Source organism: Oryx dammah, unplaced genomic scaffold, assembly GCF_014754425.2.
Source record: "Oryx dammah isolate SB20612 unplaced genomic scaffold, SCBI_Odam_1.1 HiC_scaffold_9, whole genome shotgun sequence".
NCBI classification, from domain to species: Eukaryota; Metazoa; Chordata; class Mammalia; order Artiodactyla; family Bovidae; genus Oryx; species Oryx dammah.
Genome location: NW_024070193.1, coordinates 21,004,917 through 21,022,873, shown reverse-complemented (window position 1 = coordinate 21,022,873; position 17,957 = coordinate 21,004,917). Strand labels below are relative to the sequence as shown.

At 41.5% G+C, this 17,957-nt stretch overlaps 1 protein-coding gene across 3 annotated transcripts in view; it reads right to left on the bottom strand.

The window, feature by feature from the left end:
- PTPRG (protein tyrosine phosphatase receptor type G) overlaps positions 1 to 17,957 on the bottom strand; it is a 768,152-nt gene that overhangs the window by 310,227 nt on the left and 439,968 nt on the right. For all 3 annotated transcript variants that reach the window (XM_040246532.1, XM_040246534.1, XM_040246533.1), the window contains exon 4: positions 12,991 to 13,139. In XM_040246532.1, coding sequence (XP_040102466.1) covers positions 12,991 to 13,139 — 149 coding nt within the window. The remainder of the gene's footprint in view (positions 1 to 12,990; positions 13,140 to 17,957) is intronic.

Below are 17,957 nucleotides of genomic sequence, written 5' to 3'. Positions count from 1 at the left end.
CTGAGCGACTGAACTGAACTGAAGAGTATGTACTCAAAACTGGTATATAAGACCTATTATGCAAATACCATTTGAATACTATAAAACATTCAAGAAAGATATAAAAGTATATTTAAAAGCTAAATTAAATACAAGAAAATCCTATAGACTAGTGACTGATCCACAGTTTTTCTCTCCTCAAATTGTCTTTTTTTCCCTAATCAAGACATACAAATTTTTTTCTCCTGAGATAACAGCAATATTATATCTCCCTTGATTAATACATTCTTCCATCAAATAAAATTCAGCCTCAAACAGAATTCAGCCTCAAACCAAATTCAGCCTCTTCCTATTGGTGCCATCTATGGCATACACAAGCTAGGATACTCTCTCTTAGAATACTACAATCATCTTGTGACTTCTGTTCCCTACATTCAAGTGCAGCCACAAAGATCCTTCTCGAATATAAGCCAGATAATGTTGTTCCTCTGGTTACTCACCTAGAGATAAAGCCATGTAGCTTCACACAGTCCATGAGAGGTCGTATCATCAAGACCTTGACTATTTTGCTAACTTTGTTCCTATCACTCCGTCCCCTTGCTTGCTCAAGCAGGAGAGGCAAGCTTCTGTCTCAGGGCCATAGCATCTGCTAAAATAAAGGTTCCTTGAGGCCAGGGCATTTTCTGGTCCATGTAGAGAAGGCTCTGTCCACTAATTTAACAAGCAAATACTCATGACAATTTAGAAACATAAAGGAAGTTATTTAAACGTTTATATAGCTAGCAGCTAGATGTCAGAAGGAGCTGTCCTTGGAACTATGTGACACTGCATGTCTCCAAGTATTTATTCTCCTCCTCAGTAGTTTATCAGAAGGCATAAATAAGAGGAGTTCTGTGCTCACCTGAGCTCAGGAAAGTCCAAGTCAGATGAAAATTAAGCAGGCTACTCCGCTGAAATATTCCTCAAGTATTACCATATTCGCTTACCCTCAAGCTATTAATATAAGAGGAAGATATATCAAGCAGGATTTCCTACATCTGTCTGACCACAGATCACTTTTTATACATTTAGACCCACTAACAAGAAGGAAAGGGGTGACAGAGGATGAGGTGGTTGGATGGCATCACCAACTCAATGCATATGAGTTTGAAAAAACTCTGGGAGATGGTGAAGGACAGGGAAGCCTGGTGTGCTGCAGTCCATGGGGTCAGAGAGAGTCAGACACGACTTAGCGATGAAACAATAACAATCTAGAAAATAGACCAAGGGCGTATTTTCCCACGGGCACTGCCTATGTATACTTTATGATATTTCAGCCCATATAGGCCAGAAAAATAAACATAAATAAGGGATGAAAACCAAGAAAAGAAAAAAGAAAGAGACAGGGAGATAGAGACAGGCAAAATTAAAGTCAGAGGCAGCATGAGCAATGTCAGAAAATCACAGGATGAAGTTTTTTTTTTCCTCACCCTGAGCTTTTCTTGATCAGAGAATGGCCAACACCGAGGCATAAATTAAAAAGATTCCATGAATGTTGAACTTTATTAACCGAAGCAGTAAAGGTTTTAATAGGGAAATTAAAAAACCAAAGCTCAGTCTGAATAGAAAGGGCTGGGATTTAGAAGGTATTTGACTATTAACCCAAGTATCTTTCATGTATTAACCTGAGTTTTACAGCCCAGTCTTCTAAGACATCCTCAAACACTCAGGAGATAAAATTTTGCATTTTTAACTAAAATGGGGTTTTGGTGACTTTGCCCAGCTGGCCTCAGTACATCACAGGAAATGTACCCAGACTGGTATTTCTGCTGCACAGACAGGGTGCCAGGCCATGCAACTGGAGCGGGAAGCTGTACGGATCTGCTCCCATCTCATTAAAGAGGGATGCAATGAAATTCTATGCCAGGGATTTGAAGGGGAGGGAGGAAACAGACTTTCTTTCAATCCTGACTTCTTTCTATTCCTTATAAATGTTTCCGACTGTCCTTTGTGAGTGATGCTGATACTAAAGAACTAGCTAAAGGCTTTAGATTTAAGATGACTTGAAACCTTCCTGCTCAAATTTTGACAGGATAAAAAAAAAAGTGATGGTGGTGTCTGTCTGTGATGGTATGTGTTTCTGAGTCCAATGTCCATAAATCCCGTTTGACCTGAACTTACAATGCAACCAATCTGGCTGCCTGAGGTCCATCCCTGCCTCCAGGGCACAAAGGTCTCCCCGGCAAGCTTTATTGGACTTCCTCAGCCTGGAAATGGATTCTGAGAAGAATAGTGCTCACAGCCCCAGGAATGAATGTTGTAAAATTAAACAATGGGAAAAGACCTGAAAGTCTATAAAGGAACAAAAGAAATCCTATATCACATCCTGGGGAAGGCTTCTCAATAACCAACTCAGATCCCAACACAAAAGTGAGCTACAGAGTCTGTTTTATTGTTGGGAGAGCAGAAGTGCAAAAATTACCAGAAATTCAGCACAAAGATTCCTCTTAAAGAATCCCTGCTACTCTTCTGGCTAGTTTATTAATTGTGTATGCTGTTTTAGGTTGCTTCATTCCTGTCCGACCCGCAGACCCCATGGATTATAACCCACCAGGCTTCTCTGTCCGTGGGATTCTCCAGGCAACAATAGTGGAGTGGAAAGTTGTTCTCTTCTCCAAAGCATCTTCCCAACCCAGGGATCAAACCGATGTCTCCAGCATTGTAGGAGGATGGATTCTTTACCAGCTGAGCTACCAGGGAAACCCCAGTTTATTTTCTAAATTTTGCTATTGAAGTCTGGTGCCGTCAAGTCTTGTACATTGTAGGTACAGTAGCCACAAGCTATATGTGGATCTTGAGCCTCTGAAATGCAACCAGTCTGACTTGAGAGGATCTCTTAAATGTAAAATACACATCGATTAAAAAAAAAAAAAAGAATGTGAAATATCTCAGCTTTTAATCATGATTACATGTTGAAATCCTCCAAGCCAGGCTTCAACAGTACATGAACCAAGAACTTCCAGATAAACAAACTGCATTTAGAAAAGGCAGAGGAACCAGATATCATATTGCCAACAATCACTGGCTCACAGAAAAAGCCAGAGAATTCCAGAGAAGCATCTACTTCTGCTCCATTGACTACACCAAAGCCTTTGACTGTGTAGATCACAGCAAACTGTGGAAAATTCTTCAAGAGATGGGAATACCAGTCCACCATACCTGCCTCCTGAGAAATCAGGTCAAAAAGCAACAGTTAAAACCAGACATGGAACAGACTACTTCCAAATTGGGAAAGGAGTACATCAAGGATGTATATTGCCACCCTGCTGATTTAACTTCTATGCAGAGTATATCATGGGAAATGCCAGGTTGGATGAAGCACAAGCTGGAATCAAGATTGCCGGGAGAAATATCAATAACCTCAGATATGCAGATGACACCACCCTTATGGTAGAAAGCAAAGAAGAACTAAAGAGCCTCTTGATGAAAGTGAAAGGGGAGCATGACAAAGCTGGTTTAAAACTCAACAGTCAAAAATGAAGATCACGGCATCCGGTCCCATCACTTTATGGCAAAGAGGTGGGGAAACAGGGGAAACAGTGACAGACTTTATTTCCTCGGGCTCCAAAATCACTGCAGACGGTGACTACAGCCATGAAATTAAAAGATGCTTGCTCTTTGGAAGAAAAAGCTATGACAAACCTAGACTGCATATGAAAAAGCAGAGACGTCATTTGGCCGACAAAGGTCTGTATAGTCAAAGCTATGGTTTTTCCAGTAGTAATGTTCTGCTGTGAGAGTTGGACCATAAAGAAGGCTGAGTGGCAAAGAATTGATGCTTTCTAACTGTGGTATTGGAGAAGACTCCTGAGAGTCCCTTTGAGGGCAATGAGATCAAACCAGTCAATCCTAAAGGGGATCAACCCTGAATATTCATTCGAAGAGCTGATGGTAAAGCTCCAATACTCTGGCCACCTGATGAAAAGAGCCAACTTATTGGAAAAGACCCTGATGCTGGGAAAGACTGAAGGCAGGGGGAGAAGGGGACAACAGAGGATGAGATGGTTGGATAGTATCACCAACTCAATGGACATGAGTTTGAGCAAGCTCTGGGAGATGGTGAAGGAGAAGCCTGGTGTGCTACAGTCCATAGGGCTGCAAAGAATCGGACACTATTGAGCAACTGAAAAACAACGACATGTTGAAATAGTGAAATTTTACTCATTGCAGTCCCATGGACTGTAGCCCACCAGGCTCCTTAGTCAGCACAATTCTCCAGGCGAGAATACTGGAGCGGGTAGCCCTATCCCTTTTCCAGGGGATATTCCTGACCCAGGGATTGAACCTGCGTCTCCCGCATTGCCAAGTGGATTTTTGACCACTAGTGTTGCCTGGGAAGCCCAAAATTTTTAAATAATTTGAGGAAAATAATAGATAATTAAAATTGTAACAGTGATTATTATTATATAAATTATAGAAAATAAAATGAATTATTAAAATAAAATTGAAACACTTCTTTTTACCTCTTTTAAAGTGGCTCCCCCAAATTTTAAATTACAAGGTATGGCGATATACTTTTTATCAGACAGTGTCTCTCTCTACATGATAAAGAATAGACTAAAGTGGTAAAGCCAGATAAAACATGTAGTGCTTGCTACAGATATCTCTAGGCAAGGAGCTGATGGCATTTTCTGTTCACTTCTCTCTCTCTTTTTTTTTTTTACTCTATGTTCTCCTGCTGGTTCAATCATCTTTGGACATTTTAAGTTATTTGATTTTTTTTCTCCTGTTATACAATAAACAGCGGTTATGATGTCAACAAAACTATTTCTACTGTGGTGATACTAAAAACAACCTAAAGTGACGATAAGAAAAATAGTGAAATAACTTATCCAGTACAATGAATGGTCATTATTGGAACCAAGATTCTGGAGTACTAACAGTAAACCTCAGCTAAGCCATTTAGTGTCCCAGAAGGTCAGTTGTGCCTTGTGTAAGATGGTTATTATGAGAGCACCACCTTCATAAGGCACATAAGAAAATTAAACAGCTGAAACATTCTAGACACAAGTAACGCTTATTAAATGGTGTCCATAGTATCACTGTTACACAATCATAACTACCAGCGAGACAGGTTGGAACCTGGGACCCTTAGCTGCAGTGCTTACACCTGGACAAATGTCTCCTCAAGCAACAAAACACAGAGAAGCTATAAGGGTCTAAAAATACCCAGGGACTTCCAGTGGTTAAGAATCCACCTGTCAATGCAGGAGACAGGGATTGATCCCTGGTCTGGGACAACCCCATGTGCTACAAAGCAACTAATCCTATTTGCAGCAACTACTGAGCCCACAAGGTCTAGAGCGTGAGGCCTGCAATAAGCGAAGTCACAGCAATGAGAAGCCCGTGCATCACAGCAGACGAGACCCTGCTCCCCACAATTAGGGAAAGCCCACATGCAGCAAGAAGATCCAGTGCAGCCAGAAATAAAAAAATTAAAAAAAAAAAAAAAAGAACTGCATGAATGCAGCAGTCCCAGTTCTAATAATTATTAACAGTAAGATGCAAAAGGGCCAAACACCAAACTGCCATTGCTGAGAGGCAAGAGCAAAAGCAAGGTGTGGTCCCTGTGTGCAGCAGCACCCAGGGCGAGGCAGACCACCACCGAAGCCAACCCTCCAGCCTGGCCCACCAATCTGCCCTTACCCTCACCCCTTTTACGGAACCAGCCCAACCTCCTTGGGTTCCCTCTGCACTAATTTCCAGTGAAGCGATGCTTAAATTCCACCCGTGGCCTTATCACTTTCTACTGAATCACAAGTCCAAGGACCTGACTCAGTAACAGCAGCCCCATGTCTGACACCATCATGGCCTCCCTAAGTCTTTTTTTTTGGTTGTCCACGCCACCCTCCCTGACCCCCCATCACGAAGTCTTCACATTTCTATACTGAGAATGTTTTCAATTTAACCAAGGTGCTTTGCACAGAGTATCCTCTGCTTGTCTGAGCTTTTCAGTGCGGGGCAACCAGCTGCCAGAGCCCTCACGGCAGCGACAAGGCATCAGGCAGCCCCGAGTCACGTTCAGATCTCAGGATGACAGTGCGTGGTGAGGACTGTTGGGCACCACGGACACCTTCACAGAGGGAACCGAGACTGCTTCCATCTCACAAAGTCCACTCTCCGGCTCTGTACAGCCACGCCAGAGTGTCTCCACTGAGCACACTTTAGGTACTGTGTGTACTCAATCGCTCAGTCGTGTCGACTCTTTGCGACCCCGTGGACTGTAGCCGGCTGGGCTCCTCTGTCCTTGGGGATAAGCATTAAGTCCTGGGGCCTCCTCCAATGTTCTTCTTCATGAACACAGGTGTGCATGTATGCACAGTCTCTCAGTCATGTCTGACTCTTCTGCGACACCATGGACTAGCCCGCCAGGCTCCTCTGTCCGTGGGATTTCCCAGACAAGAATACTGAGTGAGTTGCCATTTCTTTCTCCAGGAGATCTTCCCAACCAAGGGATCGAACCTCTATCTCCTGCACTGGCAGGCAGATTCTTTACTGCAGAGCCACCAGGGAAAGAAACCCAATTAGCATGGGACATACGCATTCCAAAAAAAAATAATAATAAACCAGCCAGATAGAAATTAAATATTTCATGGAATCCTTATTTCAATAAAGTCATTACTTAAAGTCCAACCAATTCCCTTGCCATGGGATGGAAGCCACTAAAGAAAAACAGGACTGCACACATCGCCGAACAGCCAACACCAGACAAGCAGGTAACAATTTCTCGAACACTTTCTGTGTTCCAGGATGGGGCAAGACGAGGAAACCAGGCCCTGTCCTGAGCTCCACCCACTGAGGAAGCTCTGCCTACAAAGCAACTTTTCCAAGAACCTGTAACAACTGCAGGAATTTACGTCAAGAATAAGGCAAGGCCAAAGAAAAAGGGTGGTACTGCAAAAATTATTTTTAGTAGAAGATGTCTCAGTCTCCCTTTAATGATAGTTTTCTGTAATGACAAAGCAAGATAGCATCGAGTTTATAAGGACACTAAACAACTGTTCTGTGAACAAGCCTTGCTGGTTTTATAGTTTTCAACATGACAGAAATCCAAATCATCTGGTCTGACCTCTGAAAACATTTATTTGAAGAGGATTCAACTTCCTACAAGGAATATGGACTGAGGGAGGAGAGGAGAAAGTTATGAACCTCATTTCCGAAAAAGTGATACCCCTAACTTACACTAACAAAGGAGGGAGACAGTAGTTATGTAAGTTCAGAAAAATACCAGTTTAAACAAAGGTAAACACATTTCCACTTCCCTGGTAGCTTAGGCAGTAAAGTGTCTGCCTGCAATGTGGGAGACCCGTGTTTGATCCCTGGGTCGGGACGATCCCCTGGAGAAGGAAATGGCAATGGACGCCAGTACTCTTGCCTAGAAAACTCCATGGAGAGAGGAGCCTGATAGGCTACAGTCCATGGGGTCGAAAAGAGTTGGACACGAATGAGCGACTTCACTTTCACTTTTCAAACACATTTCCTCAATGGAGGACTTCTAATAGCCTTTGCAATGCCATTGCATACGGTAAGTCTTCAAGAAGGCATTTCATATGTCAACCTTTATTTCCAGCATAAAAAAAGAAATTCATACAAGAGTAACGGGCAAATTGCCTTCAGCCCACTTAGTCTTCTATAATGTCACGCTTGTAGCTAGGACTCCATGTGGCAGTTCGAATCCCAGCTGGACTGGTCCACATCTGAGTTATGCAGTAGCTGCTATGCTTGTATGAGTGGAGAGACGGTGACAGAGTGTGAGGCCTCTGTGTGTGTCACAAGAGCACGAGTGTACTCTTATCACACCCATCTTACAGATGGCACGGCTGAGCTTCTGGGATGCTAAGTGTCCCAACTGAAGTGTAGTGTTAGAACTCGAGAATCTGGGTTCCAATGTCTCCAAAATCTTAACTAGAATTCATTTTACTTGTACATTATGTCACTGATTTTCTTATCATCGCTTAAGGTTGTTTTTAGCATCTTACCTGGGAGAAGGAAGGCAGATGTGAGTTACCCAGGCATAAGCTATGGGTTTAAGGCAAGTCAACCATCCAAGCAGAATAGGACATAAGCACTGGAAGAACAAGATTTATCTCACAAAATGAAAGGAAAATCATCAAGCTGACTCTAAACACAAAGGTAGGTGTTGGGCAGACAAGAATGAATACAGAGCAGGTCCAGGTAACACATCCACAGACGTGGATATTGGAGGAGAATGCAGGCTCAAACAGAACGTTAAAATGGGACTAAATCACACACTGAGGTCAGGCTAACACTAGCACCTTCTTGTCCCCTGAACAAAACCTAACTTTGACTAAGAATGGTGTATGGTATCATGGCCGAGCAGAGCATGGAGCAGGATGAGAGGGGTACCCAGACATACACAGCTCATCAGGGACACAAAGTATTTAGTGTGTGCTTGTCATGGGTGGAAATAACCTACACTCTTTGGAACATAAACCAGTGCCACACTGTGGACCAATTTTTAAAATGTGGGTCCATAAATCCTTTATCAGTGACTACGAAACCTCAAAAGCTTCCGAGATCAAAGTTGTTGTTATTATCGATATTTATAATTTTGGTGCAAAACTAATTCAGTAGTAAAATCAGAAGTGGAGAGATGTGAAGCTATTTAGAATATTGATATTTCCTACTTGTGTGAATATTCATCTGTATGCTGTAGAAATATAAGTGCATTCAAGGGGTATAGTCCCAGACCCCACTATGTGCCTTCTGTAAATATATATGGCATATGCACCATCATGCCTTTCTAAAAAAGATACTGAATTCTAAAACATCTGGCCTCAAGGGTTTCAGCTAAGGCACTGCAGACCTGCACCATATGGTAGCGTGTGCACGGTATGGATTAGGAAAAATGTCTTTGCTTCTACTCACTTGCTAAGATGTTCTAAACTGAACTGAAGTGAACCAGCTGTGAGTTTCACTGGAAAGGGCACACACAATCAATTTGGATCATTTAAGCTTATTGAAGACTTCAACTCATAAAGCACCGATAAGTCTGAATCAACAATTTCCACGATCTCTTATTGTAATAAACACGATTTTAATTACCTCAGAAAATAAGCATGCAATGAACCTCCACCTTAATGGAGCTCTCAGAGGGTTTCATCTGGAGGTTTCTCTTTGCATTAACTCCAACTTCAGTTATTAGCGAAAATACGGCATGATTCAATTCCTATTAGTGCTACATGAACCTTTATTTAAAACAGGGAATGAGTATAGAGTAGGGAGAATATTCAGAAAAGAGCCATCACAGATAACTGATTGGATAGATAAAGTGGAGTACCATGGAAAAACTCAAACAGAACCCCTGTTCTAATCATATGAATATTTTAAACCTTCTGACTTTAAGGATACTTAATCACATCTGCAAAGTCCCTTTTGCTGGACAAAGTAACAAATAAGTTCACAGGTTTCAGAAATTAGTGAGTGAACATTGTTTGGGGGGAGGGTATTATCCTATCAAAACCCCAACTGATCTCTCTTAATTGCTTAAAGGTACCTGTAAGCAATTAAGTATCACCTGTCTCAGGGACTTTGCACACTTCTGTTCTTTGGGCAGGCTCCAATTAATCTCTTCTCTCTTAATAAATACCTGTCTCCACCGATGTCTTCCATCTCATGACAAAATGCCCTTCTCTTTCAGAGACTGTTTCACAACCAATATTATAAACTCGTATATGAGAGTGTTTGGTCAATATCTGTGTCGTGACTCGAGTATAATTATCTCGATGAAAGGGCTCTCTGCCTCATTGTTGTAACCCAGCATCCATATGACAGAAGGCACTCCAGACAAATCTGCTTCTAGACAAGAGATAAAGCTGAATACTAGGAGGTGAGTGCATCTGAGGGCGCAAAGTGGGTCTAGTCTCCTAGCCTCCACATCTGATTTCGACTTTCTTTTCTAATTTTAACAGAGCTGTAAAGAATGCCACTATTGAAAGGCTCTCATTTTGTTTTAACGAGGACATTTATTTCTTCTGTTAGGCTGGATATTTTTAAGCGCAGGAACGACAAGGCTGAGGCCAGGATTTCAGCCAGGAAAACACGGAGAGGTTTAATTTCTGAATGTGTACAAAGTTGTTGCAGATGACCTCAAAGAATTCCTGGGAAGCAGCAAAACATCAAAAGTTGGGTTTGTAGCAGTTTACCCTCAGGGAGCAGATCCAGAATCTCATGAGGTATAAAGTTAAAATCCAACCTGCAGCGCTGGGGCCCGAGGCAACTGAGGAAACAGGAAACACTCAAGGTCATGACTTTATCCTAAATGGAATCTAAAGGAACCAGTACCGGCAAGACTCTGACCCAGGAGGCAAGAGAGGTAATTTCCTCTCTAAAAACTGCAGGAGGATGGAACAACTCTGCCATGAGGCTTCTTCAGTCAAATCTACTTAAAATGATGCCACACAAGTAAAGGAAGGCTGGATTCCACTACACACACAGCTTTCTCTTCCCGAGAGTCTCCCAATAGTGACAGTGGGGCTGTCCTATGAATTGGGATGTTTAACATCATCCCTGGCCTCTGCCCACTAGAGGCTGGTAGCACACCACTGCCCACAACGGTGACAACCACAAGTGTCCCCGGAAAATGCCTAATGTCCTCTGAAGGGGAGGATGCTCTCTCCAGTGGAGAATCAATGGTGTATTTGACCAATCCCAGCCCAATCGTCCACAATGGCTCTTCCTTCTCTGGCTCTCTATAAAAGACAAATAATATCTCCAATGCTGATAAATTACCATGTGGTACATTATGATTTTCTCCCTTTCATTTTAACCTCTTGAACAGCAGTGTAGTTATGTGGGAAGATAGAAACCAAGTCTGAGATGTTCAAACAGTGTAAAAATCTCAGGAAGAGCTGGTGTTAATCAAGAGCTCAAAGCAATTTAATTCTTGTGCAAAAATGAGCAACATTTCTGTGCATATTTTACAACTAAATTTGATCCCGTTACCTTTCATCTCTGAAATTCAAGTTCCTCAAACTACAACCACTAAGTAATTTAACATATTTATCACATTAAAAAGAAAAACAAGTTAGGAACCAGATGGGTTTCAATGAAGCACCCAATTACTATAGGCAGCTTAGCATCTGACATTACTGAGAAGAAATAAATTCAAAGAGCTTGGTCAAACAGTAAGTCTGGGCATTGTAGCTGCCATTTCTAATTAGTTTCTAAATTTCATGGCCCTTTTTGAGTTAAAAAAAATTCACTTAAAGCAATAAATTTTCAAAAGAATATGTATCTAGTCTATTCATCTTTCCAGAATCAAACAGGAGGAGGAGACAGGCACCAGGAAATGTAATTTCAGCATAAGGCAGACGTTTCCAGTTTTTTTCTTTCAGAGTTTGTCTTTTCCAAGCCAGCTGCCAAATTAAGTTTCCCAAACTTTCAAATACAGGTCTTTTGTCCAGGTCAACATTAACTAGACAAATGGCAGCCTGATTCTAAAATAAAGAAGCTTTAGAGCAAACCTAGCTGGACAGAAACTTTCTCTTCAGCTACACTGCCAATGCAAACTGGCCAACAGGAACAAAAGAGAAACCCCAAACTTCAAAACCGGATGCAACTTGGCTTCTAGGAATCAAGTTTTCCAAGTACAAATCAAGCTAAGATTTCTAAGAAATGATTCATTCAACATAAAAGGAGAAAAAGAGCCCATTAAGTAGAAACTCCACTCATAAGGCATAACATTAATGTGACTGGGACAGGAAGTCCCATGATAGAGGAATGCTAATGCCGAAAGAATTTTTAATACTGTGAATTCATCAACTCAACAACAACAAAAACAAATATGCAGCACTTTCTCAGAATGGTGATCTCTGGTTTCTCCAGCAATCATGGATAAGAGACAAATCAGTATGTGAACATAAACATGTATCAGCAAAGAAATACTATTCATCTCCAACTCTTGTAGGGACTTTTCACCTAAGCTTCAAAGTTACCTAAAAGGCCCATGAATGGGCTTGAGGAGTGAGGGTGAGTGACCAAACCCTACAGATTACGTGCAAAAACGTCTGTACACATTTATATTTTTTCTCTATGGAGAAGGACTGAAAGTATTTATCAGATGACCCAAGTAGGTCATGACTTACTGAGGTCATAAAACACTGAGAGAGTTGTCATTCCATTAACTGTGAGTTCAGGCACAGGCCTGGGTACAAGCCTACCTACTGCTTTCACAAATTTGTAAAGCTTACCATGTGGGCTTCCAAATAATCAACAAATATGCTTGTCCCAAGGAAGGAATATTTACATCCTGACTGTGATTAAAGATATAAAAAAATGAGGCTAGCAATAGAGCAGATGCGTTGTCCCCACCAAGATTAAAACAAGAGCTTGGAGAACTGCTCCTTCCCTCTCTCACCCAAAGGATACACACGACCTACCGCTCCCACCCTTTCGTCTGCATGGATCTCTGAGAAAACAGACAGAGGAGGCAAAATGACACCATAGATCCCAAAAAGGTAACAGTGAGTCATATGACCAGTAGTCACAGCATCTTCTTCAGCAGCACACAAACCTTTCAAGCATCTTCCCTGTTGAGATGGTTCGGAGACTCCCATTCACATATCAACTACCTCTTTGCTTTTGTAAAATGTCAAAACGAAGACAGAATTTCACTTTTAGAAAGCAGGGTTTCAGAAATGGACAGGGAGAAGAAATCGTGTCAAATGAAACCAAGGGTTTGAAATCATCCACCAAAGGTTTAAGTCGACTCAGACCAGAATGTTTGTGACTTCTATATGCTGCGCCCATTAAACACAGATGAGAAATTTGAGAACAGCTATGCCTCTGTCCTGCTGTATATGTAGTATTTCCAGACACAAAGGAAAGAATGGTACAAGCTTCACTGGCAAAATGTCTGGCCGGGGGGGGGGGTGGGGGGTAAAGACAAAGCACTCTGTTAACGCCAAGGCCCAAGACACAGCTGTCCCTGAAGTCTCAGGTTGCACTCACCTCCACGGGAAACCGCCTGCCATTGACACTGTGTTCAGAGCCCGCAGAGCCATTGCTGTGGCCCCAGTGAAACTCCACCTTCTCAGCTTTGAATCTGCCAGGCAGGCCAGCGCCACTAACAAAGTAGTCGTCTTTCAGCAGGATGGCAACTGTGAAAAATAGGGTGCAGAGGTGAACAATGAGTTTCCAAACCAAACTTAAAACATATCTTCTGTTGCATGAAGCTCATGGTTATATGATGTGAATTCTTTCCTCATGTGCTAAAAGGCAAACCAAAAACATCAGTTTGCATACATTAGCACATTCTAGGTGAAGAAAGCTCTCAAGAGTCAGTTGACTCTAACTTCTGAAAATTCCCGAGGAATGGTGTCAGAATTTATCCATTTCATAGTTGGAAAAGAAAAAAAAAAAAAAAAAAAACCCACAGACAATGACAGAGTAAGTTACTTTCAATCAGGTCTCCTAAATCTGCTTGATGATCAAAATAATTTCACTTTCTTAAACACTGATTCCTAGGGCTTCCCTAGTGGCTCAGATGGTAAGGAATCTGCCTGCAGTTCAGGAGACCTAGGTTTGATCCTTGGGTTGGAAAGATCCCCTAGAGAAGGAAATGGCAACCCACTGCAGTATTCTTGCCAGGAGAATCCCATGGACAGAGGAGCCTGGCAGGCTACAGACCATGGCATGGCAGAGTCAGACACAACTGAGTGACTCACACTTTCACTTCTTTCACCTGGTAAAAGATTCACTCTGGAATAAGACAGGAAATTCACATAAGCCGGATGCAAAAGACATGTTTCTTCAATCAGAAAACTTAGGCAACGTATCAGGTAATAAAACTTGCAGGGTCTACAAATACTAAGGTGGGCTTTTCAGTGGTAAAAAAAATCCGTCTGCCAACGCAGGAGATCCAGGTTCAATCCCTGGGTCAGAAATATCCTCTGGATGAAGAAATGGCAACCCATTCCAGCATCCTTGTCTGGGATGTCCCATGGACAGAGAAGCCTGGCGGCCTACAGTCTGTTGTGTTATAAAGAGTTGGACACGACTTAGCGACTGCAAGAAACCAATATTAAGGCAATAATAAAGGGAAGACAGCCAGCTAGTAAAGTAATGCTCAAAATTCTCCAAGCCAGGCTTCAGCAATACGTGAACCGTGAACTTCCAGACGTTCAAGCTGGTTTTAGAAAAGGCAGAGGAACCAGAGATCAAATTGCCAACATCCGCTGGATCATGGAAAAAGCAAGAGAGTTCCAGAAAAATATCTATTTCTGCTTTCTTGACTATGCTAAAGCCTTTGACTGTGTGGATCACAATAAACTGTGGACAATTCTGAAAGAGATGGGAATACCAGACCACCTGACCTGCCTCTTGAGAAATCTGTATGCAGGCCAGGAAGCAACAGTTCGAACTGGACATGGAACAACAGACTGGTTCCAAATAGGAAAAGGAGTCCGTCAAAGCTGTATATTGTCACCCTGCCTAATTAACTTCTATGAAGAGTACATCATGAGAAATGCTGGACTGGAAGAAACACAAGCTGGAATCAAGATTGCCGGGAGAAATATCAATAACCTCAGATATGCAGATGACACCACCCTTATGGCAGAAAGGGAAGAGAAACTAAAAAGCCTCTTGATGAAAGTAAAAGAGGAGAGTGAAAAAGTTAAGCTCAACATTCAGAAAACGAAGATCATGGCATCTGGTCCCATCACTCCATGGGAAATAGATGGGGAAACAGTGGAAACAGTGTCAGACTTTATTTTGGGGGGCTCCAAAATCACTGCAGATGGTGATTGAAGCCTTGAAATTGGAGGACGATCTCCTTGGAAGAAAAGTTATGACCAACCTAGATAGCATATTCAAAAGCAGAGACATTATTTTGCCGACTAAGGTCCGTCTAGTCAAGGCTATGGTTTTTCCAGTAGTCATGTATGGATGTGAGAGTTGGACTGTGAAGAAGGCTGAGCGCCGAAGAATTGATGCTTTTGAACTGTGGTGTTGGAGAAGACTCTTGAGAGTCCCTTGGACTGCAAGGAGATCCAACCAGTCCATTCTGAAGAAGATCAACCCTGGGATTTCTTTGAAAGGAATGATGCTGAAGCTGAAACTCCAGTACTTTGGCCACCTCATGCGAAGAGCTGACTCACTGGAAAAGACTCTTGATGCTGGGAGGGATTGGGGGCAGGAGAAGAAGGGGACGACCGAGAATGAGATGGCTGGATGGCATCACTGACTCGATGGACGTTGAGTCTGAGTGAACTCCGAGAGTTGGTGATGGACAGGGAGGCCTGGTGTGCTGCGATTCATGGGGTCGCAGAGTTGGACACGACTGAGCAACTGAACTGAACTGAACTGATGGTGTACAGGAAAGTGCAGTCAAAATTCTCATTAAGTCACTCAAATAACTGCAGTTTAGTAGATTTACTTTACTATTTTTTTTAATTCTAAGAGACTTTTGCTTAGGCCATCTGAAAAAGGTCAATCAATTCAAATAATAAATTTCAAAACCACATCTCTCTTCCTTAAAACCTGGAAAAGAAAAATCAAGAACAAAAAACATGGACTTACACTAGCAGAAAAAATATTTTTCTAAAAGGAATATAATACCCAAGTGGATAAAAAAGATTTTATTTTGTAAGTCACATATTTCCCCCTCCTTGTTGTTTGAACTGAATTCATTCATTCAAACACTTATTGGCTGCTAAATACACATTAAGTTCCAACCAATATATTAAATGGTTTGTCATCAAAAGCTAAGCTTTTTTAAGGCAGGGAAAACCTTTCATATCATCATCATCTGCTCTTTCTCAAGAGATCCCAGTTCGAGTCTTAGAGAGAAATCTTGCATGAAAATTAGGTCTCCATAAAAGATAGGGACTAAACTAATGACCCATTTCTAAAACAAGTATAATTAGTTTCTGCACTTCTCTATATTAAGGGAGCACTAAAAGCAAGTGAAGGAAACCTGTTTGTGTAAATCCCTTTTTACTGCATTCAAAAGGCAGTTTTCCTCCAACTTCTGAAAAATATTCAATTAGTAGAATGGAGATTAAAGGATAAGATGAACTAAAAGTGTTTCTCAGGCTGATTGAATATGCTACAGCATTGTTCCACCTTTATTTCTGTTATCATGGTTTAGAAGAAGGGTTGTCGAACTTCTGTAAAAGGTTAAGATAAGACATACTGAAGGACTGGTGGGTCCTATGGCTCCTGTTTCAACTACTTAACAGTGTTCATAACACAGAAGCAGCGAAACACAGTAAGTAAATGCTCAGGTGAGGCTTTGTTCCAATAAAAACTTATCCATACTATAATTTGGATATAATTTTCACAGGTTATGGAATATTCTTCTTTTTTCTTTTTAAAATTTTCTCAACCATTAAAAAAACATAAGAACAAGCAGTAGGGGGTTGTCATTTGGTGATCTTTGTTGCTGCTACTGCTAAGTCGCTTCAGTTGTATCCAACTCTATGGGACCCCATAGACGGCAGCCCACCAGGCTCCCCTGTCTCTGGGATTCTCCAGGCAAGAACACAGGAGTGGGTGATCTCTAGAATATAATATATTTTGGAAGACAAACTATTATTTTGAACCTGCGTGCCAAAGCCAAAATACCTATGCATTAGCTCAGTAGTGTCCTAAATACTGTTGATGACTCTCAGCCGGTTACAAATTCTATACATACCATTTTGCATCCAAAGGACGGAGGCAAAGCATTTGGAGTGCATCTGTTATAATACATCCAGGGACTCAGCAGCATCTTATAAATATTTGATTTTACCTAAATCATTTATGTCCCTGTCAGGGGTCATTTTACTTGTTTTACATGAATAATTAAAAGCATAATTAGGCAGCCGTACAACCTGAAACACTAATCTCATTTTTCATTTTACAGTATCTCTCACTAGAGAACACAGCATGCTACAAGCACGTACTGCCCCCACCTTCCGAAAGCAGCTTACGGCTGACATTTTTGTTTTCATGGAACACTGGGAAGAGAGAACTTGCCCAGCTACCATGCAACAAGTTTCTGCCGACCACAGATAACACACCTTTGCTTCACAACAAAATGTACCAAAGGTAGTTGCTGCGGAGCACAGAATGTGGTAAGAGCCTCGAGCTCAGAGGACGGACAGACCTGGGTGAGAATCTTGTTGTGCCACTTAAAAGCTGGGCGACCTTGGGCAAGTTATCTGACTTCCCTGTGTCTCGGTTTCCATCATTACTCAAATGGCATTAACAATGCCTACCTGGTGAGGCTGTTTTGATGTTTGAAGGAAATCACACACAGCAAGCACTGAACACAGCGCCAGCAATTCAGCAAGTGCACGGTCAATGTGGGTTATTGTCAAACTACGCACAGCTGAGATGGGTGACCACACCTGTACTTTCACTTTCAGACAGAGTTCCACTCTAAAGCAATATTGTTTTTCCCACAAAACAAAACTGTGTCCTTGAGCAGAAACAACAAACAGCAAAGGTAGACGTGGCCCAAATACTTGAGATGTTAAGTGCTGAGTAGCTGCTTTGAATTTACTATAGCATCGAGTAAAAAACATATTTCCATTATTTTTATCCTTTTGGGCTTATCAATGGAAAAGATAATCTCAATTTGATGTCTAATATGCACTCCACACTTCAAATGATACTCATTCATTTCCCCCTTTTACCAGATGTATTTAAGCTAGAACATAATAACACTGGTACCTTTGATTTACTTTCACAGCTTATAGACACAATTTTTTATATATGTCTATCACAAGTCAAATAGCACAGGTTTTTGCATTAAGGTGTTGATAAAATGTTTTGTTTTAAAATCAATTCATTTTAATTAAAATGAAGGGAGTCAACTGAAAAACTAATATAGTATGACAGGTAAATGAAACTATGATAATAATAAACAAGTACATTTTAATTTAAATTTTAAAACAATAGCACAAAAAAGTGAATCTGGGTAAGGTGAC